At 48.9% G+C, this 24,194-nt stretch overlaps 1 protein-coding gene across 2 annotated transcripts in view; it reads left to right on the top strand.

Annotated features, from left to right (window-relative positions):
* The window catches only part of PLXNA4 (plexin A4), a 440,460-nt gene that overhangs the window by 310,057 nt on the left and 106,209 nt on the right, over positions 1-24,194 (top strand). For both annotated transcript variants that reach the window (XM_060633177.3, XM_060633176.3), the window contains exon 5: positions 23,832-23,932. In XM_060633177.3, coding sequence (XP_060489160.2) covers positions 23,832-23,932 — 101 coding nt within the window. The remainder of the gene's footprint in view (positions 1-23,831; positions 23,933-24,194) is intronic.

The raw sequence follows: 24,194 nt of genomic DNA, 5'->3' as shown, positions 1-24,194 counted from the left end.
TGATGGTTTCAGGAATCCCCACCCTTTGCAAAGCTGAGGATCTCAACTGGAACCTCTGAAAATGGTCTACACCTAGTTGAGGATGGCGTTGGAAAAGGAGAAATGTCCAGAGAAGACGAGACAGTGGGTTCCAGGATACTCATCTCATTAGCTCCCAACTGCCCACGCACAAGTTTAATCACTTTGCGGACCAGTCAGATCATCCTAAAAAGGGAAATAAGTGTGTTTGATGACTGCAGACCCCACCCTAGTAATGCCTTTTCAAATGCATCAAAGTTCCTAAGGCAGCCTTGGAAGGAAAGTAGGAATCATTTGGTACGATCAGAAAGCCAATGCTTTTATGCCGAAGAACACCACATCGCCAGTTGGAGGAATCATCCAAATAGTCAAGTTCTTGCACCTCTGTGGACTGTTGACTCCCTGCTGCTTCAGGTGGGCTAAGAATTAAAACCTGATTCCCTATATGTGGCTGTCTGAGCCTAAATGAGTGTAAGGGAAGGTGAGACATTTCACACAGAGATACATTAAAAGGGAAAGAATCTTAAGACTGCTGTTCATTTCCAAACATTTGATGAGTTTCCATTCATTAAGAGTTTTGTAGGCTTGTTAATTTAATAAGAGCAAGCGGGGCCCTAATGTCAGACAACAATCAGTAATTTGAAGGGGGTGAAAAAGAATAAGAAGTAAAACAGTCATTACCTAGCACAATGTTTAATCAAAAGACACCAGGAACTTTCAACTTCACAGTAATGTTTTCAAAGGTTGGAGATTTTCAAATGTACAGTCTTTGACTCTGGCAGGCAGGCTGGAAAAATGGACATAGTTGTGATAATTGGCTGTGATGAAATTTAAACATTCAACCCCAACCCTCTCCCCACATGTATACAAATGCCCACACTAAACCTTCTCTCTTTCCCTTGAGCTATTCAGTTTGAGTTTCAGCCCAGTACTTCAGGAAGCAGGGCTTTATCATTGCATGTGAGGCCTGCTGAGCCCTGCACTCTATTAAGTGACAATGTTCTTGACTTTGAACCATTCAAGACCTCCTCTTCGTCTAATGAATTTTTCCATATTTTCACCTCATCATTTCCATGCTATAGTTAGGACCTCTGTGCTTTTCCATTTACCCTGCTCTCCATTTTTCACAGGTATGAGTATGTGATATGTGGGTTTCCTGCTCTGGCTGCCTGCCTTTTGATGGTTGCCTGGGATATTAGAGCCTGTGTGAGTGGCCTGGCAGGGTCACAGTGCACAACACTTGCAGCTGTGCCCTATCCTCTTCTTTGAGGAACGTCCAGTTCACATTTCTATCTGCTAGGGCCTGGGCCTGAGTACACTTGCCTCATCTATACAAGACCTCTAGGTTGGGAGTCAGAGATCTGTATCTGCCTAGGGAGGACAGCATGGATCTCATCTGCCCTATTCTTCTTTGCCCAAGACTGAAAATGACCCTAATCCTAGCTTATTGCTCTTTTCCTGCCATCTGATCCTTTCTACATAGCATCCCTGCATATTGCCACCCAATCCTTTTTTTTTTTTTAATATTTATTTATTTTTGAGAGAGAGACAGCGTGCGAGCATGGGAGGAGCAGAGAGGAAGACACAGAATCTGAAGCAGGTTCCAGGCTCCAAGCTGTCAGCACAGAGCCCAATGTGGGGCTCAAACTCACAAACCATGAGATTATGACCTCAGCCGAAGCTGGATGCTTAACCGATTCAGCTACCCAGGCACCCCTGCTACCCAATTCTTTTTCTTTTTTTTAAGAGAGTTCAGCTGTCATAATTTTTTTTAATGTTTATTTATTTTTGAAAGAGAGAGACAGAGCACAAGCAGGGGAGGGGCAGAGAGGGAGGAAGACACAGAATCCGAGGCAGGCTCTGGACACTGAGCTGTCAGCACAGAGCCTGATATGAGGCTTGAACCCATGAACCGGGAGATTATGACCTGAGCTGCAGTTGGACACTTAACTGACTGAGCCACGCAGGTGCCCCCCCCCAACTACACAATTCTTAATTGTTTAATTCATCATGCCATTTGACCATCCAAGAATGAATAATGTTTCAAAGGCTTCTCTTTGACTTTTAAGATTTCTTCTTGCCTGACCTGACTGATTATAGCACAGTACATAGCCTGGGATAGAAACCCCACAAGTGCTTGGTAATTGATAAGCAGAATATTATTTTAAGTATATGGAATCAACTCATCTACTTGACCCAGATGCTTTAGAATGGTTTTGAACCCTGGAGACTCAGGCCAGACTGAATCAGGCCGGACTTAGCTGAGACCAAGGCGCAATTCAGAATTACCACCCAGGACTTCCCGGATTTAAGAACCTAATACATAACCTAAGTTCCTCCAGGGCTCTTTCCACTATACCAAACTATCTCCTGCTGCCCCTGCTGGTTGCCTTTTGTATCCATTGTTTTAAGCATGATGAAAAGCTTGCTATTATATCTACTTCTGGGATCTAGTTGCTCTAGTGGCATCAAAAAGGGACAGACTAGAGGCACCTGGGTGGCTCAGTTGGTTAAGCATCCGACTCTTGATTTCATGATCTCATGGCTTGTGAGATTGAGCCCCACGTTGGGTGGAGCCTGCTTGGGATTCTCTCTCTCCCTCTCTCTCTGCCTCTCTCAATCTCTCTCTCTCTCTCTCTCTCTCTCTCTCTCTCTCTCTCTCTCTCTTTCCCTCAAAATAAATAAATCAACTTAAGAAAATGGACAGACTAGGTATTTTTTTCTGCAGCCAATTGGTGCCCAAGGAGCAGATGGCAGTGGCTCAGGGGCATCAGGAACCTGGTGGTGTGGGTGACATTAGAAACCATCCTCCTTATGTACAGAGAAACAATAGAAGGACTCCAAAAGCGAGCATTGCGTATGTTATGTGTCCCTGATAACCAGCCCTGAGAGAGGGCATATGTTGCCCTTTGGCAGAAGAAATGAATGTGCTCCAAGTTAAGGAGGAGGTCAGGATCAAGTTATTCTGCTGCTGCCCCCAAAGTCTCATACCAGACAGTCACCCCACAATAATCTCTGGGCTCTGTGGCTGCATCTGCCTAAAGATAGGAGCAGTTTTAGTACCCAAAGCAGAGAAAGCAGAGGGAGCAAACTCCAGGGGACGGGGTTCTGATGGGATGTAGATTCCTTAATAACAATTACCACGAGCACCAGAGCTTTCAATTTAATTAAACCAATTCTTCAGCGTGGGGATCCATGCCTGGGCTTAGTTGCTTTTTCTTCCTCTTTCTTTTTTGTTCTTTCTTTTTTATAATGTGCTTGCCTCCTCGGTGTTGTACCTCAGTGTACCAGGATATCTGAAATGATGAGTGGATGAAAAAAGAAAAATGATTTCTCTTCTGGAGCCTTAATGGAAGGTAGCAAAAGAACTGAATCGAGAAGTTAATAGTTACTATCATTTATGCTCCCTGGAAAGCCTGATCCAGGAGAACTCTAAATTATCTTTGCTAATGGGACAGGGGAAGCAAATGAAATGATGTCATGGGTCTGTTTAGCACCTGCCATCTCCAGCGTCCTTCCCACAGGATATCTCACTGAACATGCCCAGCAGCTCTCAGAGTCCCTATTATCTTACATAACAGATGATAAAGGTCAAATGGCTTCTCAAAAGTCACACAACCAATGGCATGGTGGCACAGTTGGTCCCAAGCCCATGTCTTTTGATTTTAATCTTTTAAATGTTTATTTATTTTTGAAAGAGAGACAAAGTTCGAGCAGGGGAGGGGCAGAGAGAGAGGGAGACACAGAACCTGAAGCAGGCTCCAGGCTCTGAGCTGTCAGCACACAGCCCGACGCGGGGCTCGAACCCACGAACCGTGAAATCAGGACCTGAGCCGAAGTCGGACATTTAACTGACTGAGCCACTCAGGTGCCCCAAAGGTCTTTTGATGTTAAATCCAATGCTTCTGCAATGATTCCATAAACATTTCTCATTTGGTGTGTCACTTTTAATTGTCCCTCCCACAAAATCAATGCAAGCAAATGGCCAATTTGATAGGTCGTGTTATCTCCTTTCTGTCTTCAAGGAAGGGATGCTGATGAGTCATAAAATGTTCCAAAGCAGACCTACTGCATGAAGTGCTGTCATAACAACCAAGGCAGGGATTACTATCCCCGTTTTACAGTGGAGAAACAGGCTCAGACATATTAAGGAACTTGCACACATCTAGTGAGTAGTACGTAGAGCTGGCCAGCCTGCTCACTGACGATGTGCTGCCTGGCTGCTGGCTTGGCCAGTTCAAAATGCTGTCCATGCCCACTTGCTGGTAACCCTGTGCCAGGATGGCAGTGAATTTACATGACTGGAACACATTCTAAAAGCCGCTTGTGGCCCCTGCCCCGCCAGTGGTGGGTCAGCCATATCAGCTTCCCTTCCACACAAGCTTCCCTGTTTTCCATCTCTGCTAACTAGACTTTGGGGACAGAGGGCAGGGGAGAAGTTCAGCCTCTCTCTCCCATCTGGACGTACCATCTTCATCAATGCTGTTGTGCAGGCTGCGTGAACAGAAGTCTCAGGGTTTAGTTCTGTGCTCTACCGGAAGCACACTGAGGGCTTTCCATGAGCTGCTCCCCAGGAAGGAAGTGAGACTTTGGTCTCGCTGCTGCAAGGAATTGGTTCCAAGAGCAAATCGCTGCTTGTTAGCTGCCTCCCCCACTCCGTCCAAGCCCCGGGCTGTAGTGCCACACGGATGTGTATGAACTTGAACCCTTGACTTTAGCCAGGGGTTCACGGATGACAAGTGACCTCTAGGGCCCAGCAGCACCCTGATGCTTTAAGCCCCTTACACCCAGTACCTTTTACCTTCCTCTCTAGGTATGTCATTGAGCTCATGCCAGGATGGGGTCTCTCCCTTGCCCCCCCAGATGCCCATCTGAAACTGATGCTTCCAGTCTCCTAGAGCACATAAGGAATAACTCTAACAGCAATAGTAATTGATCAGTTAATTAATTTAAAAGACTCATGGCCCTGGGAACCTTATTTATGTATAACACTGTGCTGTCTCTCCCTGTTTGTCTGTGTCAGTGGCTCTTTTAGACCCCCAGACAAGGAGCCATTTCAAAGGACAGTTCTACTCCCCATTATGCAGCCTCCCCTCATCCCTGGGAAGAGGGGGGAAGGCCCATCAGGGTCTCCTGTCAAGGGGTCAGCTAGAAATCAAGTTACAACCAGCACGACGTGTTTCAGAGCATCTTGGTTCCCATGCATCAGCTCAAGGAATCATTAATAATCCACAGCCTAATGACGGAGATGAATATTGGAGCAAGGGGGAAGCCTCGATGCAGTGAGGCAGAGGGAGAGAGTGACTTATTAGCCCTGCTCCAGGTGTAACCTTCTCCCCACAACCAAGCCAGGGCCAGGATGATTTATTAGTACAGTAAACGGATTTTTATAATTAAAATTGATTTTCAGTTTCAGCCTGGTCTGAAAGGACCTGGTCAAGTTCAAGAGGGGAGAGGGGGGCAATCTAGGGAAAGAAAGGGAAATGTGCTCTCAATTTCCCATATGTCTTAGATTATTAGAGCAGGAAGAACCTCTCATTTTACAGGTGAGGAAACAGCAGCCCTGGGAGGTTGACATCTTTGGCCAGCCTCACATGGTGAGATAAGGCACAGCTGGGATTCAACCTGGGTCCCCTGAGTCTCCTGGATCCCTGATATACTCATTTCCTTAGGACTATGTGTGTACATGTTCATAGAACCACAGTATACTGTGATGTAGGTTGTTCACTGCACAAGGACAGCTAACCAAGGGGATTCTCGGGGCTGAAATCCAGCCATGTCTTGTGTGCTAGGGCGGGGCTGATGCTACCCAGAGGATGTGTTCAGAGGGGCCATTTGAGCCTGTTTCCTTTAGTGGTCAGCTCTTGGCCAGCCAGCAGCTGCCTCGGTCATCTGGGGCTGTGCCCACTTGATCCTCACCTCACAGCCCAGTGCCTGGAGGCCACATTGGGCTATTTATTTTAAAACCCGAGGGCTCTGCCGTAGATGGTGGAGACACCCTGGGCTACTGTGCGTCCAGTCCAGGGCAGGTCACCACACAGGACAATGGGAGCGGCAGAAGCTAACCTCGAGGTGGTGGTAGTGTGTCTGAATACTCAGGAACACGCAAACTGGGCACATCTAGAAGACATGACTGCTGTTGCTGGCATTACCGCGTGTGCATGCTGCTCTTGACCACGCCCTCCGGGGAAGGCCCAGTTGAGAGAAAGAAGGTGAATCCCATGTCCACATCAAAGTCCATGCAGCAGACTTCTGTTCCAGCCCATCCCGGGGCAGTACAGGCCCAGGACTCTGCATCCTTGCCCATCGCTGGCTCTCCACGCCAGGTCCCTCATCCTGTGCTGCTTCCCAGTGACTCTGGTGGCTGATCATTTGACTGTCTCCATGGTTCTGCCTTTTCGAGAATGCCGTGTGGTTTTAATAATTATGTAGCCTTTTCAGATTGGCTCCTCTCACTTAGTAAAAATACATTTAAGCTTCCTCCCTGTCTTTTCATGGCTTGATAACTCATTTCCTTTTAGCGTGAAATAATATCTTGTTGTCTGGTTTTATCACATTTTATTTATCCATTCACCTCCTGAAGGACATCTTGCTTGCTTCCAAGTGTTGACGATTATGAATAGGGCTGCTATACTCATCCATGTGCAAGAATAGTTTGTTTCTCATCCACCTAGCTGGATACCACCCACCATAGGGAAAAGACCCAAGACTCAGAGGCACAAAGACTTCAGGGAGTCCAGACTGGCGGAAAGACGCCTCATCCCACAGGTGTCCAACCCACACCTTGCACTCAGAAAGGGCTCAGTGTCTGTCTGCTAGTGATGGAGGAGGGGCCTCTTTAGAAGGCTAAGTGAGTAAGAAATGTAAAGAATGCCCTCGGTCCTTTGTTTCTGTAATTATGAGTAGATTACCATGGTACCCGAGCAGTAAACTAGGGCACCGGTACAGATAAGCACAGTTTACTTCTGCATCAAACTATTTCCTAAGTCACAACTGATTACATTTAATGGTGTGCGTAATCCTTATCATTTGTCCTTCACATTGGGTGTAACTGGCAAACATGTTGCATAAATGGCTGTGGTGAGTAGCCAATAAAAGCCTGGATTCAGAGGCCTGAAGGTCTCATCCAATGCGGGGATTCTCTGCTCCTTGTGTTAGGTTTGAGCAGCCAAGTCAGGCTTTCACAGCAACCTGTCTGTCCTCCCCATGTATTCCTGGAGCTGTGGTCTTGCGTGGCTGTGGCTACTCTTTCCAAGCATCACAGAAAGTCTAAGCTTTAGACACATGCTGTCACCTATGTGAGGGGAGACTGGCCACAGGGGACAAGGAAGAGGAGATGGGAGAATGAGGGGAAAAGCCTATTTGGAAGGTGGAGGCAGTGGTGGGGAAGGGACCCCCTCCTGGGGTCGTGGGGACCGGGAGACTCTCACTCCCATCCCCTGTGTCCCAGGAAGGAGCCTTCAGCCGCTACCAGGAGGGACAGCTCATTCAGGCTGAAGTGTGAATCTGTGACCCTGCCAGGCCATTTCTGATAAAAAAGTAAAAGGGAGAAGACAAGGGAAGATCCAACTGCAGGGACGGAGGCACTGCCCAGGCAGGAAGAGGGACCCCCCACCCCCCATGTATCTGCACCTGCTTCGTTCTGCCTCCAGCCCTCCCTTTTCAGACACGGGATGCCCTTTGATTTGCACCATCCCTAAACTCCCTTTGCTCCTTGAAGGACCAGAGGACAGAGAAGCCCTGGTGTTGGGGAGACCCTGTCGAGGTTTTGCTGAGTCTAAGTGAATAGGACGCCGGGCCAGGCCTCTTGCAGAGACTCCATGGGACCTCTGTCAGGAAGCTTTCTCATCATCTTTTCTGCCTTAAACGCCCACCTCTCCAACTGCACCCTCCATCCCCAAGTCGTGGACTTACTGAGGCTTGTCCTGGCAAGGAAGCCTTTGGGTGTCTATGGTTTTGCTGGGTCCTCCCTATATTTAGGAAGCTGAGTTGACAGGAGGAACTGAACAGCACAGAAGGGCAGGGTGGACCCTCCCAGACTTCCCCTTCCTCAGAGAGGCTGCAGGGTCAGCACAGGTGGCAAGATCACCCAGGCCAATGAAAACCCGTCCACGGCACCCCTCAGGTCCAAGGCCACAGCCGAGCAACTGAGAGCAAATCTGGGTCAGAACAAGCCACGCACGGGAGCGCCTGGGTGGCTCAGTCGGACTCTTGGTTTTGGCTCAGGTCATGATCTCGCAGTTTTGTGAGTTCAAGCCCCGCCTCAGGCTCCACGCTGGTGGTGCAAAGCCTGCTTGGAGTTCTCTGTCTCTCTCTGTCTCTCTCTCTGTCTGTCTCTCTCTCTCTCTCTCTCTCTCCCTGCCCCTCTCCCACACACACAGTCTCTGTCTCTCTCAAAGTAAAATAAATAAAAACTTTAAAAAATTATTAAAAAAAAAAAAACAAAAAACAAGTCACCCACCCACTTCTGGCATGCGAGCGCTGTGAAATTCAAGTTAGCCCAGGTTTCTGGCCAACCTATGGGCCCAGGCTGCTCCTTGTCTTGAGACCAGACCCCTGAGCCCCAAGACAGGATGTGGATTCACTACTGAGCTCTAGGTAGCAGCGCCCCAGGACATAGGCAGGCTCTGAAGTCTGCAGCCCCCAGAGCCAGTGAAACAATTCCATAATTGGTAAAGTCTCTGGAGGTTAGGTATACCATCCCCTTCCTGCTCCTCCCAGGGTGACACTGTGCCATGCCGAGTGATAGTCTTGGGTCCTGCCCTGCGTGAGATGATAAAGCCATATTTGGAGATGAGAATCATGGGTGTTGAGACAGACCTTGCCATGGAAACATGCTGGCCAAGGAGCAGTTCTAAGGAATGTTTAAATGGGACCTCTCCAACCCAATTCTGCCTTCATCAATTTCCATGATGTTTGGATCTGGCTCAGGCAGCTACTGCTCTTTGCTGGGGACTTTTAGGCTCTTGGCCCCACGCAAGAGAGGGGATTCCAGTGGAGAAAGGAGGCTACACCAGCCGTGGAGCAGTCATAGGTCATAGGTTCTGAGTCCTGTGTCAGAGTCCTGGCTCTGCCCCTCACTGGCTGTGTGCCCGTGAGTAAGTCACTTAACCTCCTCCAGCTGATGACCTCATCTGTAAAATGGAGGCTGTCCTTCCCAACCTGGCTTCCTCACAGGGTTGGGGGGGGGGGGGTAGGTCACACATAATCATGCCTGTGAAATTGCTTTGTAAATTGCAAAGCCAAGTACGGCAGCCAGTATCATTGTTATGCCTGCTCTGCCTGTCTCTGTCCTCAGAGCCTCTGACCTTCTGCATCTCTCAGACTCCAAGGCAGAAATACATCAGCCTTAGACCCCAACTCCTCTGCCACTGTGCCTAAGGCCAGCCTATCATCAGGGTCATCAGCGGGGGCCGAGGGGAGAAGCACTGTGCTTTAAGAAAATATAGATGCCTGGCTCCTGGAAATTCTGATTTTGCTGGTCTGAGGTTGGCCTGGACATCAGCGTTTTCTAAAAGCATTACAGTTAGGTTTTAGTTAAAAGCTCCACTAGGTTTAGGGGCGCCTGGGTGGCTCAGTCTGCTAAGCGTCCAACTTCAGCTCAGGTCACGATCTTGCTGTTCATGAGTTCGAGCCCCGCGTCAGGCTGTGTGCTAACAGCTCAGAGCCTGGAGCCTGCTTCAGATTCTGTGTCTCCTTCTCTCTCCGCCCCTCCCCACTCACACTCTGTGTCTCTCTCTCACTCTCAAAACTAAATAAACATTTAAAAAAAATTTTTAAAAAGACAGCTCCGCTAGGTTTGGAACCCCTTAGCCTAGACCCCACTTCCCTGCCTTTCCCCTCCTCCCTGGCACCTCCCATGTACCCTGATTCTCCCCTTGGCTTGCAGAGGCTCCCTGAGGGTGGTCCACACTCAGCAAGTGGTGACATGGGGAGCCTGAGAGGGGAGTCCTACACCCCACTCCACCCCCTCACGTGCCCCAGACTCTGGTCCAGCTCAAGCTCTGTTTACGGCAGCATCCCAGGCAGGCTTAATGGAGTAGAAAAGCTTCTTCAAATGAATGCCACTTATGGCATGCTACCTGCCCTAAATTGTCACAATTTGTTTCCTTGCTGCTGCCTCAGTCCTGCATCCCGCAGGTTTGTTTGCAAACTCAGCAAACGCCCCGTGTTTAATCGTGTCTGGAGGCTGCCTCCTCACGTCCCTGTCACAGCAGGGTCTGCTGGACTCTGTGCCAACGCCACCACGCTGAGCCTCGCTGCCCGACCCTGGCCTGCCAGGCATGCCGTGCCAACCAACGTACCCACGTGCCGGCACACAGCGTGGCTTCTTGTGTTTGGCCGGGAGCCAGCATGATTTCCTGTCCCGGACCCACAGCCAACTTTTGATGATGCCTGTTCACAGAGGTCAGGGGAGAAGCGGAATAAATTAAGGCCGCAGATAACCCTGACCTCATTTCATCTAATAGCTGGAGCGGCTCCCTAGCTTCACCTAACTTTCCCCAGTGCTGTGGGCAATAAAACAAATTCACTGGGGTTTCCTCCTCTTCCTGCCCTCCGCTTGCTGTTCAAAAGCCCAGGAAAGGCTATCAGAAAAGCTGGAGAAGGGGAAGGGGAAGCAGGGAAGTGGTTGGAAAGTTCTGAGCTGGCTGTGGGGCCAAGCCCCCCTTCCTAGGGCCAGGAATGTGGGTCTGGGGACCAGAGGGGTTCACTGGGTGGGGTTGGCCGGTCAGGAATAAGATCATGAGGTCCCACTGAGAGTCCCCTCAAGCCCTAACTCCTTGTCCAGCACCACTTATAAGGTAAACAAATGGCGGAAGCGTTCAGCTGTCCCAGGGACATACCTGGAAACCTTCAAGGTTGAACTTTTCATTTAGGGGAATGCTATCTGCCCCCGAGGAGAAGCAAACCAAAAACGTGGACCAGCCATGGTTGTCATCCCTGTAGTGACAGCTGCCACGTGTTTGGTGAGGATGTCCAGGAGCCGTGTGCAGTATTTTACCGGTATTATAGTATTTAGTTTGCATAACCTTTTGGAGGCTGGGGAATGTTAAATGCCTGCGCAAGCTAATAAGTGGCAGAGCTGGAGTCCGAATGGCAACTCCTCAGATCACCAAGCCCAGGCCCCAACAGCCGCACCGCCTGGCTCCCCAGTGAACTTCCCTCCCCGCTGTGAGTTCTACGCACCCAGATCCTTCTCCCAGGCCCTCCGTCTCCCGAGCGTACCTGTCATATGTAATGAAATTTTGATATTGGGGGCTGTCTGTTGCTGTAACAGAGACTTGAGTGGACGGAGAAGGAGTGGCTGAGGCTCCTAGCCTCCCCCACCCCAGGCCATCCCACACACGTCCACGGAGAATGGGTACACGCAAGCCAACGGCGGACGCCCCCTTCCCCCGACCCCCACCCCAGGGCCAGCAATCCTTTCTCCCTGAGTCCCCATCTAAAGATAGCCCTGACTAGCCGCTTTTCATCTGTTTCAAGCCTTAGCCCGATGTCGATCGGATTCCCCAGCTGATGTGCAGTGGATGAGTTACCACTACCACACCCCTCACCCCTCAATGATGAACCTCCTAATGGAAACCAAATGACCCACAGCTACAGTGCTATGGGGTCAGCTCCTGGCAGATGGATGCGGGAGGCCCCACCTTACCTCCTCAGCTTTGCTGCCTGGACACACGAAGGCTGGTGTGGCGTGGCTGGGCTGCCCGGTATAGCGTGGTCCCACTTAGAGAAAGGCAAGAATGGGCATTGTCCTCTCACATCTGCAGAGCTAGTGCAGAATGCCCTCGGGGCATCATCTGTTAATGAGGAAAACACATTTGCCCATGCGGACCCATGTCCAAGGACACTCAGACATTAGAGGACTATCTTCCTCTTTCCCCAGCAGTAGGCAGGGCCCCTGACCCCACAGGGGGTCTCTCATAGGTCCGGGAGAGTTCTTTGACTGCCTTGAGGCAGGAGGTGAGGGCAGAGGAAGAGGATCTAGGTTCCTTTGGGGCACCTGTGGCCTCTGTCGCCTCCTTCTTAAGCCAGCAGCACCTGACTGCCTGAGATGCTGGGGCCTAGAAGTCCCCTGTGGTATATCAATTTCCTTTCATTTGGGCCCCATGATTTTTCCCAGGGTCAGACTCCTTTTTGAAGGAAGATGTTGGCCCACTATCCAAAGGAGCCTCCTGCCCAGACAGGAAGGTCTGCAAGGAAAGTTGTGTTTATTTGCAGACATGCTCCCATGGCCCTGAACACTCCCGCCCACCGCTGTGTGCAAATGCTGCACCTGTTACCAGGCACACACGTGTAGGCACACACCCTCAGGCTGCCGTGCGCCCATTCACACCAGTGTACTATTCACACACAACCACTCTTTTAGTTTGAGCAGTCAGATCATTGCTGGGGACGCTGGCCAGCAGTGCCCTTAACAGAAGGCAGTTGGAGGGAAGGGTTGGGTGTTGGGTGGAGAAGGGAGTGCCTGCCCGGTCTGCCCTGCCGCTTCCCACAAAGAGTCATGCCAGAGAGCCAGAGGGTCTCGGCATATGTCTCAGAACTCACTTGGCTCAGCTGCAGGGGCCTGGATAGAGGTGTCGCCGTGCCAGCCCCTCCCCCTCCCTCTTCTTGGCTGCTGAAACAGAGGCCTCCGTTGAGCAGGCTGGGCTTAGGAAACTCACACCAGCAGGTCCCCAGTCCCAGCTCAGATGGGACCGTGGCCTCTGTAGCCTCTGTCAGCAGCGCCTGGTGAAAGATGGCTGGAATGGGAGCACTTTGATCCCCAGGAAAAAGGCTCCTTCCCACCTGTTGGCCTTGGGGGTAGGGAGGGAGGCTCCCAGTCCCCAGTGGTATGGGTCCCAGAGGCTCTGCCTCTTCCTTCAGCCCTGACCTTGAAGCTAGGTCAAGAGCAGACATCTTGGGCAGGAGTCTGTATCAGAATAGGGTCTCAACAGAATAGTGTTGGTAGCCATGTGGCTTTGGACAGACCCTACAACAACTGAGCTTCATCTGAAAAATGAGGGGTTCCCAGGGTCCCTTCCAGCTTATTAACTCTGTGAATGCCAGAGCATTCCTCCCATCCTGGGTACCTTCTCTCCAGCATGCTGACGGGGCGGCTCTCAGGGTAACATGTGGGTGCAGCCACCAGTCTCCTCTGTCAAATGCACTGAACTGACCTGCCTGGGAAAACTCATGCCTTGCAATACCGCAGCTCTAGAAGTCCTGCCTCCCGGGGCACCTGGGTGGCTCAGTCGGTTAAACATCCAACTCTTGATTCCGGCACAGGTACCGATCTCACAGTTTTGTGATTTCAAGCCCTGCATCAGGCTCTGTGCTGACAGTGCAGATCCTGCTTGGGATTCTCGCTCTTACTCTCTCTCTGCCCCTCCCCCACTCACACTGTCTCTCTCTCTCTCTCTCTCTCTCTCTCTCTATATATATATATATATATATATATATATATAAACTTAAAAAAATAGAGCATTGTGTGAATGTGAGCATAATAGTCCAGAGAGGGGAGAGAAGTTGACCTTTAAGAGATGAACTTGCAGCAATACTCCAGAAATTATGGGTTTTGGGGTAGAGCCATGATGGGCAGATCAGTTAATTCCATAGGGTTCTTGGAACATGAGCTCAACAGGAACCAAATTCATTCATTCATGTGACCCTTCACCCTCTCGCTTACGGATTCTCGTTTGCCGTGCCTGAGCTGGGCACGAGGTGTGGAAAGGTGAAGAGAGAGGACTTCACAACACCCCTCAGGGGAGCCTTTTATCTGGGAGAGATGCTGGAACAACAGACCAAGTTGTTACTGGCCTTGAACTACACATTCCTGTGTATCCTCCCAATTAATCCTTGCAGCAGCCCTTCAGGGTGCTTCGTTGTCCTCAGATGAGGAAAGGGATGCTCGGAGAGGATGAGCTGTTCAAGTCACACAGGAAGGGGCAGATCCAGGATTCACACCCCTATCTATCTTTCCTCCAAATCTCTGCTTCTCACTCAGCACTGAGATAAAGCTATTCCAAACTCCCTTTTTTCTCTCCAACCACATTGGAAGGAGCCAGGAAGTCTCCCTGGAGGAGGAAGGCTGCACTAAGATCTACTACAGGTCTCCCTAGGGCTGCTACTCCATGATGGGCCTCTTTGCCCTCCGGAGGGGCCCTCAGCCCCTCAACTTAGCCAACCTTTCCTGGCTTCCAGCAAGAAGCCTGCTATACTGGGAAACTTTCAACCTGAGAACCGGGGTTCAGTGGAGGTACCGGAGGTTTTTCAATCCCCAGGGGCGGCAGCAGGGGAGTCGGTGTGTTGGAGCCTGATGGCAGGCTGCTGACCCTGCTGCATTTCAACTTCTGCCTTTGCCACTGCCCTGCTGTGTGACCTTGGCCAAGGTGCTCAGCCTCTCTGGGTTGTGGCTCTTCCATCTGTGCACCTGAGACGGGGATGGCTCTCTCGCTTGGTGAGGGGTCTGGTTAATAACAAACACTGGCCACTGTGGTGTGGCCCACACGGGGAGGCGGAGGACAGGGTGATTTCTGGAGGCTCTGCAGAAATCACGCTGAGAGCTCCTCGCCCAGCTACTGCCGTTTGCTAATGAGGAACAGCATATGTTGATGATTCCGGCGTCAACACTCGCTCCTTGGCTGTCCGAGTTCCCAGAGCAAACTGGCTTCCTATTAGGCATTTATACTTATTAATAGCAGCAAATTGCAGCCCTCCACAACATCTGCTACTTTTCATTTGCAAAGAGCTTCCCAGACCATTTGTATTAGTAGTATTTTGCGACCGGTTCTCCTAGGCAGAGTAGGCCTGGGTCCCCCTGTCTAGAAATCAGTCAGGGGAGGTGTAACGAGGGAGAGGATTTGTTCAGGGTTATCCAGACACCCGGAATGGATTAGAGCTCGGGCCTTCAGCTCCCAAGCCTCGTGTTCTGAGGCTGTTGCCCTTGTTCTTGACGTTGCCCTCGACGACCTTGACCCCAGAACTCCTGCCTACAGGCAGGTGGGGACAATGCTGACAGCCAGGGCTGCTGCCCTTGACCCTGTGCATGAGTCTGCTATCGGGGGAGACCCCTGCTGGATTAACCCCATGGCGAGAGCAATAAGCAGGAGAACCTACAAAGTTCAAGGCAACCCATTCCTGAGGGGCTTTTATTGCTGCTGAGCAGATAAAACCATCTCCTGGCACTAGGGCAGCCAGGAGGCCAGCATTGGGAGGTCCTTTGAGCATCTGTGCTCCGGGCCGGCTGTCCACACGTGAAGAACCACATTCTCTTTCCAGAGCCTTTTCTGGTACTTTGCCCAGGGCCTGGCCCTCCCTGAGATCTATAGATCTATGGTCCTAGAATTAGGAGAGCTTGGTCAGCATGGAATATACTGGGAAGATTCATTTATGATGTTAGACCCAGCTTTAAATTTTTTTTTTTAACATTTATTTATTTTTGAGACAGAGAGAGACAGAGCATGAACAGGGGAGGGTCAGAGAGAGAGGGAGACACAGAATCTGAAACAGGCTCCAGGCTCTGAGCTGTCAGCACAGAGCCCGACGCGGGGCTCGAACTCACGGACCATGAGATCATGACCTGAGCCGAAGTCGGCCGCTTAACCGACTGAGCCACCCAGGTGCCCCTAGACCCAGCTTTTAAAAGAAAGTAGAGTGGCACCTGGATGGCTCAGTCAGTTAGGCATCTGACTTTGGCTCAGGTCATGATCTCACAGTTCATGGGTTCAAGCCCTGTGTCGGGCTCTGTGCTGACAGCTCAGAGCCTGGAGCCTGCTTCAGATTCTGTGCCTCCCTCTCTCTCTGCCCCTCCCCTGCTTGCACTCTGTCTCTTTCTCAACAATAAATAAACAATTAAAAAAAATAAAAAGAGAAGAAAGTAGAAAGTACCACACTGCAACCTTTCCCTCCTCCATTTACCCTCTCCCCTCTACCTGTCACAGGACCTTTATACCCTAATGTGACTTTATGGCCAGCATCTGTGTATCAGTTAGCTATTTCCATAAAAGAGCTGTGTAACAAACCACCTCCAAAGTCAGTAGCAGGTAATAATAAGCATTAACTCCCATAACCTGCACATCCATTGCATGTCAACTGATCTGGGCTAAGCTCAGCTGGGTGGTTCTGGCTCAAGCTTCTGCACCAGCTGGGCTTGTCTTCTGTCTGTGGGTTGGGCTCAGGTCTGCTCCACACGGGTTCATTTGGCTGAAGGAGAAGCAGCTACATGGGAATCTCTTTTCATGGCCATGACAGAAACGCAAGAGGGCAAGGCCAACCACAGAGGCACATCTCAAGCCTTTGCCTTGTGCTTGTTGTCATCCCGTTGACCAAATCAGGTCCTGAGACCAAGCCCAAGGACAAGGGCCTGGAAGTACACTCTATCTCTCCATTCACCGTGAGGCCAGGTAGGTAGGGCCCTGGGGACGTAGGAGGCTACTTCAGGGCAGTGAAGAGTTGGGACTCATGACACAATCTGCCATAGCCTGTGACCAGCCTCCTGGCCTCAGCCTCTCTGACCAGCCTGCCAAGGTCAGACATAACTGCTATCTCTGAGCAAAGAGGATGTGAGTGACTGTGTTCCGGGCACCTGGCAAGACCTGAAATAAACACAGCTTCCTGAGCCAGCGTTCAGCCACCACATGTTCGAGCCTTGGCAGTGAGGGGGTCAGAGGTCATCACAGGAGACAAGAGCTCTTATGCAGCCATGGCATGGCCCCAAGTCAGTAGAAGTGAAGTGTGGAAAGGCAGCCAGAGGCCACTAAAGGAAAGAAAGGGCCCTGGAGAGGTTTGGAGGGGCGCCCCAAGACCACGATGCTGAGATCCATATGGATTACCGAGTTACTAATGTTCTGGAAAAGGACCGGCTTTTCCCAGCTCTACTTCCTTTGCTCAGAGACAGGAGGACAGGATGGGGATGGATGGGACAGCACCAGGGACGACAGGCACCAGGCACAGTCCCTGCACAGCTTGATAGCTCTGCAGCAGCCCTTCAGAGTTTCTTAATGGGTCCTCTTGCATCTTTTTTCCCCTTTTTTGACAATTTTGAAGGAAACTGGGTACTTAAGGAGACTCTCGGACATTTAAATTAACCCCCACCATCAGACTCAGCATAGGCACGGCAGCATTGGCATCCAATTATAAGAGGAGAGACAGAGGAATAACTCACATTTCGACGAGAGTGTCAAATATTTAAAGAAATGAGAGCTATGCACAGAGACGGTAGGCTATGTCTATGGAACGTGTCTGAATGCAATCCACAGAGCAGCAGGCTCCCTTTGGGACGCTCACAGCAACAGGCGGAGTGGGACTCGACTGCCAGAAGAAAGCATCTTCCCGATATCAGGGAAACCAAGCAGAGTCTAGACAGTCGGGGGCCAGGACTCAAGAAAACTCCCCCAGCTGCCTTGAGCACACCCAGGGCCTGGCCGCTCCAGGCGGTGGGCTCTCTTGATCAGAGTACGGAAGCTTGTCAAGGTCAAGGCCATGAGCTGAAGTCCTGTGTGGGCTCCTTCACTCTGTCTCAGTCAGTCCTTATCTTTCTATCCCAGGCCACTGTTTTAATACATTCACGGCTTTGTTCGTGGGGCCGGACAGGTGAGAGAATAGAGATGATGATTCTATTTATAGTATTTAAAACTCAGACGAAGCTACGCTCTATGATTTAGGGAAGTTTACCTTGGGGCAAAAGGGCGAAGAAAACCAATGAGAGTGTCAGAAAGGTAAGGGGGGGGGGGCGGGGAGAGGAATAGAGGTAGACAGAGATAGATACCAGCACACAGGTTTCCTGCTCATAATGGCAAATGAGAGGTGCCAAAGTAGAGGCAAAGCAGTAACCGGAGTATCTTATAAAATCAGAGACCATTTGACCTCACAAGACCAGTTTGAATTCCAAGACCCTGCCCCGTGCCTCTTGGATGAGGTGGGAGGTGAGAAAGTGTTCTGGGTAGAACAAAGCTATGACATTATTTTTCCAAATCAGGAAATGGAGGCCCAGAGCTTGCGAATGACAGATCAAAGTTACATCACAGTCCATGATAAGAGATATTCATCCGAAACCCTTTTGTCCATGTGAGATTAAACTGAAAAGGGTAATATGCCAATCTTTTCACGCAAGGATCTCAGAATATTTTATACACATGAATTTATTAGTCTAACCAGAAATAGTTGTCTTTTTGTGTCTGGCATATTTCACTTAACACGATGTTTTCAAGGTTCATCCGTGTTGTGGCATGTGTCAGAATTGCCTTTTTTTGAAAAGCTGAATATTATAATAGTCCCTCCTTATCCACAGGGGATATGTTCCAAGACCCCTTGGTGGATGACTGAAACCATGGATAATAAAACCCTAGATATCCTGGTTTTTTCCTACATATACCTACCTATGATAAACTTTAGTTTATAAGTTAGGCACAGTGAGAGATTAACAACCATAATGAATAATAAAATAGGACAATTATAATAATATAGCATAATAAAAGTTATGCGAATGTGGTCTCTCTGTCCCCCAAATTTCTTATTGTACTGTACGTCTTGTGATGATGTGACATGATAAAATGCCTACATGATGAGATGTAGTGAGGTGAATGACGTAGGCACTGTGACATAGCTGTTGACCTTCTGATCATACATCAGAAAAGGAGATCATCTGCCTCCAGACTGCGGCTGACTGTGGGTCGCTGAAACCGCGGATGGGGGTGGGGGCGGTGGGGGCAGGGGGCCGACTGTATTCCTTTGTCGATCTGTACCACACTCATTTATCCATTCGTCTGTTGGCTTGCTTTGGCTATGGGTTGCTCTGGGTTGCGTTCCCCCTTTTGGCTATTGTGAATAATGTTGTTATGAACATGGGTCGATAAATATCTGTTTGAGTCACTGCCTCCAGTTTTCTGGGGTGTGTACCCAAAAGGGCAATGACTAGATCGTGTGGCAATTTTATGTTTAGGTTTTTGAGGCACCACTACTATGCTGCCCCACAGGACTTTGCACAAACCCAGTGGTATATGCAAAGATGACCCTGTGCCGGCCCTGTCCGAACCCCTCTGCCTGAGGAGCCCCCCGCTCTCCCCCAGCACTGCATAGGCACGCACAGAGGTTCTGCAAGGTGGTGGGGCTCCTGTCTTTAGAAGCAGCGAGGGAGCTCGTGCAGACACATCAATCAACACCTCTCCTGGAGTCCGGTGACTAGGGGACAAACCTCAATCTTTTGTGGTGTCTGAGACCATCCATCACTAGGATGGCTTGGGTCACATCGCCATCTGATTTGTTCTCCAAGCGGAAGCCCCCCTCCATGACTTTCTTTTCTCACCTCTTCCTGTGGTCTGAATTCCCTCACTCAGTTAATTAGCATGCCTGGCACTGTAGCTTAAGACTTTAATCAGCGTGGGGTGGTTTTAATTAATCGTGTGGCTCTGCATCTGGAGTGGTTTGTGTTCCAGGGTCAGAAGAGGAGCCGACGATGGGGGAAGGGAGAGGCGGCTTTGTTTGGTGTAAGGTGTGGGCGGAGAATCTGGGGACTTGGGGGGAAAGAATCGCAATGCCACGGTGTTCGGAAGCCACCTGGGCACCCGTACAGCTTCCTAGCAAGGTGTGGAAGGTAACCTGAGCCATGAGGGTATAGAATCGCACCAAGATAAATGATGGATATTCCGTCTAGTTTTCAGAAGTGACCTCAAGTGTCAGAAAGTTTTCTGATGCTTTCCAGAATTACCCATGGGGTGGGGAGTGAGGCAAAGCAGTGGTATAGATGGGGAGATGTAGAGTCAGTCTGGAAGGGGTTGGCCGTTCTGGGGAATGCTGCCGAAAAATGGGCCTTTGAAGGTTTCCCAGGACCGACCTTCCTTGGGAAAGGCGAGGTGAGTGACACCTACCTCTCAGGTAATGGTAACTTTTTTGCCTGGTCTATAGCATCCACACTTTAGAAAGAATGGGGGAAAAGAAACGAGATAAAGCTCAGGAGAGTAATCAAAAATGACTGAGTGTATACATAGAAAGATCCTAAAAGAAAAGGTCGAGAGAAGCTGGGTCTCATAATAACTGCCTAGGAAGGACTTATGCCCCTGTCCCACAGGGATCTATCTAGATGAAAAGCAGAGAAAAAGACAAGTCTGTTACAGTATCTGGTAAAAGCACTGAATAAGTCCAGGAAGCAGGGCTGCCCCGGAGTTTAATCCCAGATGAAGTGATGGCTGCTGGTTAGGGGCAGACAGCACAGTTCAAGGAGGAAACAGTAATATCAAGGTGCTAAAGAAGAAAAATTCCTCCCGGCCTACTATACTCCTGGTGGAGTTCGTGGGTCCAGGGAAACCTGCCGGAGCAGTTTCCTGTGGTGTGGTAGAGAGGTAATGTGTCAGTGCAACAAAGAACGAGACATTAAGGACAAAGATGACAATAATAACCGTCACTTATAATGTCCTTGTGTGTTTACAAAGCAACTTCACACCTATCAGGTGATCTGTGCTCTGGGAAATCCCGTGAATTCGGGAGGTGCAGGGAGATTTTTATCTCCGTGTTTAAAGACGAGGGAAAATGAGACCCAGAGGGAGAGGAGGACCTCATTGCTGGTAAATGGTGGAGTCAGGATTTGAATCTCACTCTGTGGGCTCCTACGCTCTTTCCAACCAAACTAAAATCACTCTCATTTAAAATGGGGAGAGGAAGGAGTTTATAATTCTAGGTATTGGCGTTATTAAACACCAGTTGCAAGATATTTTTAGAAATCTGAATGCAAAGCCTTTTGAGAACATCAGGTTCGCCAAGCAGCTGGCATACCCCCAGAGCCCCATGGCCCATCCATCTAAGACAGATTATAGAACATGTCAATGGGAGAAACTGGGGAGGATATTAATTAAGTTTAGACCAAGAAAATGCTTTTGATTGAACAAGCCATGATTTTCTCCTTAAGCCCATGCAAAATATGGAGTGCTAGACAAGCATCTGGAACACATGAAAACATTATTACGTACTTGTGTTACCAACTTTCACCATCTATGGCCCCTTTTATTACTTTTTCCCCTCTAGGCATCATGTTTTCAAAGATTTTTGCCTGCTAAACAAGCTGCATTTATTAAGTAATAATATATTTCCTATTCTTAATGTGGGACATACATCACTGAGTATGCACACAAAAAAGAAAACAGCAACAATCCAATTTCCATTACACTTTGGGAAATATTGAAAATAGCGTGAGGACCTTATTACCACTCATGGATTCCGGGGAGTCCAGGTACTCTGGGCTGGGAACCCCTATTTATATGCTTACGTGAACAGCATGTCTGTGCCCACTTAAGGGATGAGGAGAGACATTAAAGAGGCAATAGGAATAGGGTAAGTTCCTGGCTAGGTGTAGAGCCAGCAGGGTAATTTGTACGAAATTGATTGTCAGAATTAATTCCAAGAATGGGAAGGTTGCATGTAGGCAGAGCTCAGGCGTGGCCCCTGCAGCTTACATGAGCACTAATAACAGGAAAGATAAAATCCCACGAGTGCCAAAAGATGTCTGAGAGGGCCACAAAGGCCAAGGGCAAAGCTAGAAGAATGGGAGGAGGAGGCCAACAGGTAACTAGGAAGAAGTAAAAATGCAGCACACGGTCAGTAAGATGGCTCAGCGGGCACCTGAGGAAACAAAACAAGAAGGTATATAAAGGGAGTAAGTAAATGAAGGTGGAAAGGGAAGAGCGATCATATGGGGTTTGGGTTTAATTATTAATTAATTCCAAAAGACAGTCTTGAGACTAATTGAGCAGACCCTGGTGCCAATTGGCCTGTGCGTGAGCTACAAGTAGCCCCTGCCAAGTGTACATCATTTTAGGGAGTCAGATGCCCGTGCAGCAGCAGGGGACGCAGCCTGTGCATTTGCCTACGAAACACGGAGGCTCGGTCAGGTCGGTGCGGTTTATGCTTCTTGGTGCCTGTTGTCTGATGGCGAAAAATTAAAAAGGGGCGGCCACATCAAATTCTCTTAGCACAAGCTGAAAAATTAGGTAAGAAATCTTCCGCTGAGATAAAAAGGTGCCCCAAATAGAAAAGGATGATTAAAAAAAACCTTTTTGTGAGGAAGAAACTGGCAAACTAGAGAATAAAGACCAAGGCTATTGAAAGAAAATTAAATTTCATTTGATCCTGGGTATCGTGGTTAAGTACCTCCTATGTACCAGGCCCTGAGAAGTCATGTAAAAAGACATCCAGGCGAAGCTACATTGGAGAACAAAGAAATGCAAAAGATCTTTCCAAGTGTGCAGGCTATGGAAGCAATTGGGCTAGGCAGAAACGTCGCGTGGAGCATTTTACATTAATAAGTGGCTGGCAAAAGCGAGTGGAAGGTTCTGGGGTTGGAGAGGAAGCCTCCAGTCATGAAAAGGGTGTGCGCAGGAGGAGAGGTAGCAAAGGCTGTTCTATGAAGGCACCAGAATGAAACACCTTTAGAGCCGGTTGGGCAACAGCATGAGAAAGAGAGAGGGCAGGTTAACAGCTACAAGGTGAGGTCACAGGCATGGAGAACAAGAACGAGAAGAGTCTTGGATTTGGCTTGTGTGCTCTCTGGGACCACACAGATGATGAAACAAAAGGAGGGGAACCAAGAAGAAGGCAGGACACTGTATGGAAAGAAAGAAAAAGAAAGAAAGAAAGAAAGAAAGAAAGAAAGAAAGAAAGAAAGAGAGAGAAAGAAAGAAAGAAAGAAAGAAAGAAGAGAGGGAGGGAGGGAGGGAGGGAGGAAGGAAGGAAAGAAAGGGGAAGAAAGAAAGAAAGAAAGAAAGAAAGAAAGAAAGAAAGAAAAAGAAAGAGAGAAAGAGAGAGAAAGAAAGAGAGAGAGAGGGAAAGAAAGAAAGAAAGAAAGAAAGAAAGAAAGAAGAGTGGGAGGGAGGGAGGGAGGAAGGAAGGAAGGAAAGAAAGGGAAAAAGAAAAAGAAAGAAAGAAAGAAAGAAAGAAAGAAAGAGAAAAAGAAAAAGAAAGAAAGAGAGAGAAAGAAAGAGAGAGGGAAAGAGAAAGAAAGAAAGAAAGAAAGAAAGAAAGAAAGAAGAGTGGGAGGGAGGGAGGGAGGGAGGAAGGAAGGAAGGAAAGAAAGGGAAAAAGAAAAAGAAAGAAAGAAAGAAAGAAAGAGAAAAAGAAAGAAAGAGAGAGAAAGAAAGAGGGAAAGAGAAAGAAAGAAAGAAAGAAAGAAAGAAAGAAAGAAAGAAAGAAAGAAAGAAAGAAAAACAAGAATGAAGAAAGAATAAACATTTGGGTTTATTATATTAATAATAATATTAATATTATAAGTCAGTAGGTCATAGATTGGATGTTTGTAGAGATATTTTGGGGTTTTGACAGTGGGAAAGTTTAAATACGTCTATATAAATATCTTTCATAACAATTTATATGAACTCTAAGGAGGTTGTTTTCAAAGACTCCCAAGAGAATCACAGGTGGCTGTCTCCCCTGGATGCTTATGTGGCCACCTGCTCAAATACTATTTGGGGGTTCCTGGGTGGCTCAGTCAGTTAAGCATCTGACGTTAGCTCAGGTCACGATCTGGCAGTTTGTGAGTTCAAGCCCCACATCAGGCTCTACACTGACAGTGAGGACCCTGCTTGGGATTCTCTCTCTCTCCCTCTCTCTTTCTCTCTCTCTCTCTGCCCCTCTTCCACTTGTGTGTCCTCTTTCACTCTCTCTCTCAAAATAAATAAATAAACTTTCTTTTTTTTTTTTTTAAGATCCCTTCCGGTTCTGGAGCTCTGGACCTCTTCACATTCCTGCAATGATTTAGGTGATATATCTCATAGAATAGTGTCTCTTCCTGGTGAACGCTGGGTGTTCTGCAAAATCCTAATCACCCTTTTCTTGTCCTCCTGTCCTAGCTCACTAGAGTCCCTGTGGAGTCCTGTGGTCAGTATCGGAGCTGCAGTGAGTGCCTTGGCTCTGGTGATCCCCACTGCGGCTGGTGTGTGCTCCACAACATGTGAGTACCTGAGTACCACTGGGCAGCTTCCTCCTGCCTCCTACTTCCCCACCCCACCCCCCACCCTTGCTCTCCCATAATCCTCTTCCTCCTCGCCTTCCCTGTCACCAATCTCCTTCCCTTTGATCTCTCTTCTCTCCCTGCCTTTTCTTACTCTGCCTTTTTTGTATCCTTTGCAAATCCTATCCCCTTCTTCTGTTCTGACTTCACTTTAAATTGCCAAATTCCCATAAGAAATATATGCAAATATCAGCTTGGGAAT

This window comes from Panthera onca, chromosome A2, assembly GCF_046562875.1.
Source record: "Panthera onca isolate mPanOnc1 chromosome A2, mPanOnc1 haplotype 2, whole genome shotgun sequence".
Taxonomy (NCBI): Eukaryota; Metazoa; Chordata; class Mammalia; order Carnivora; family Felidae; genus Panthera; species Panthera onca.
Note: the sequence above shows the minus strand (reverse complement) of the source record. Positions and strands in the feature narration are given on the sequence as shown.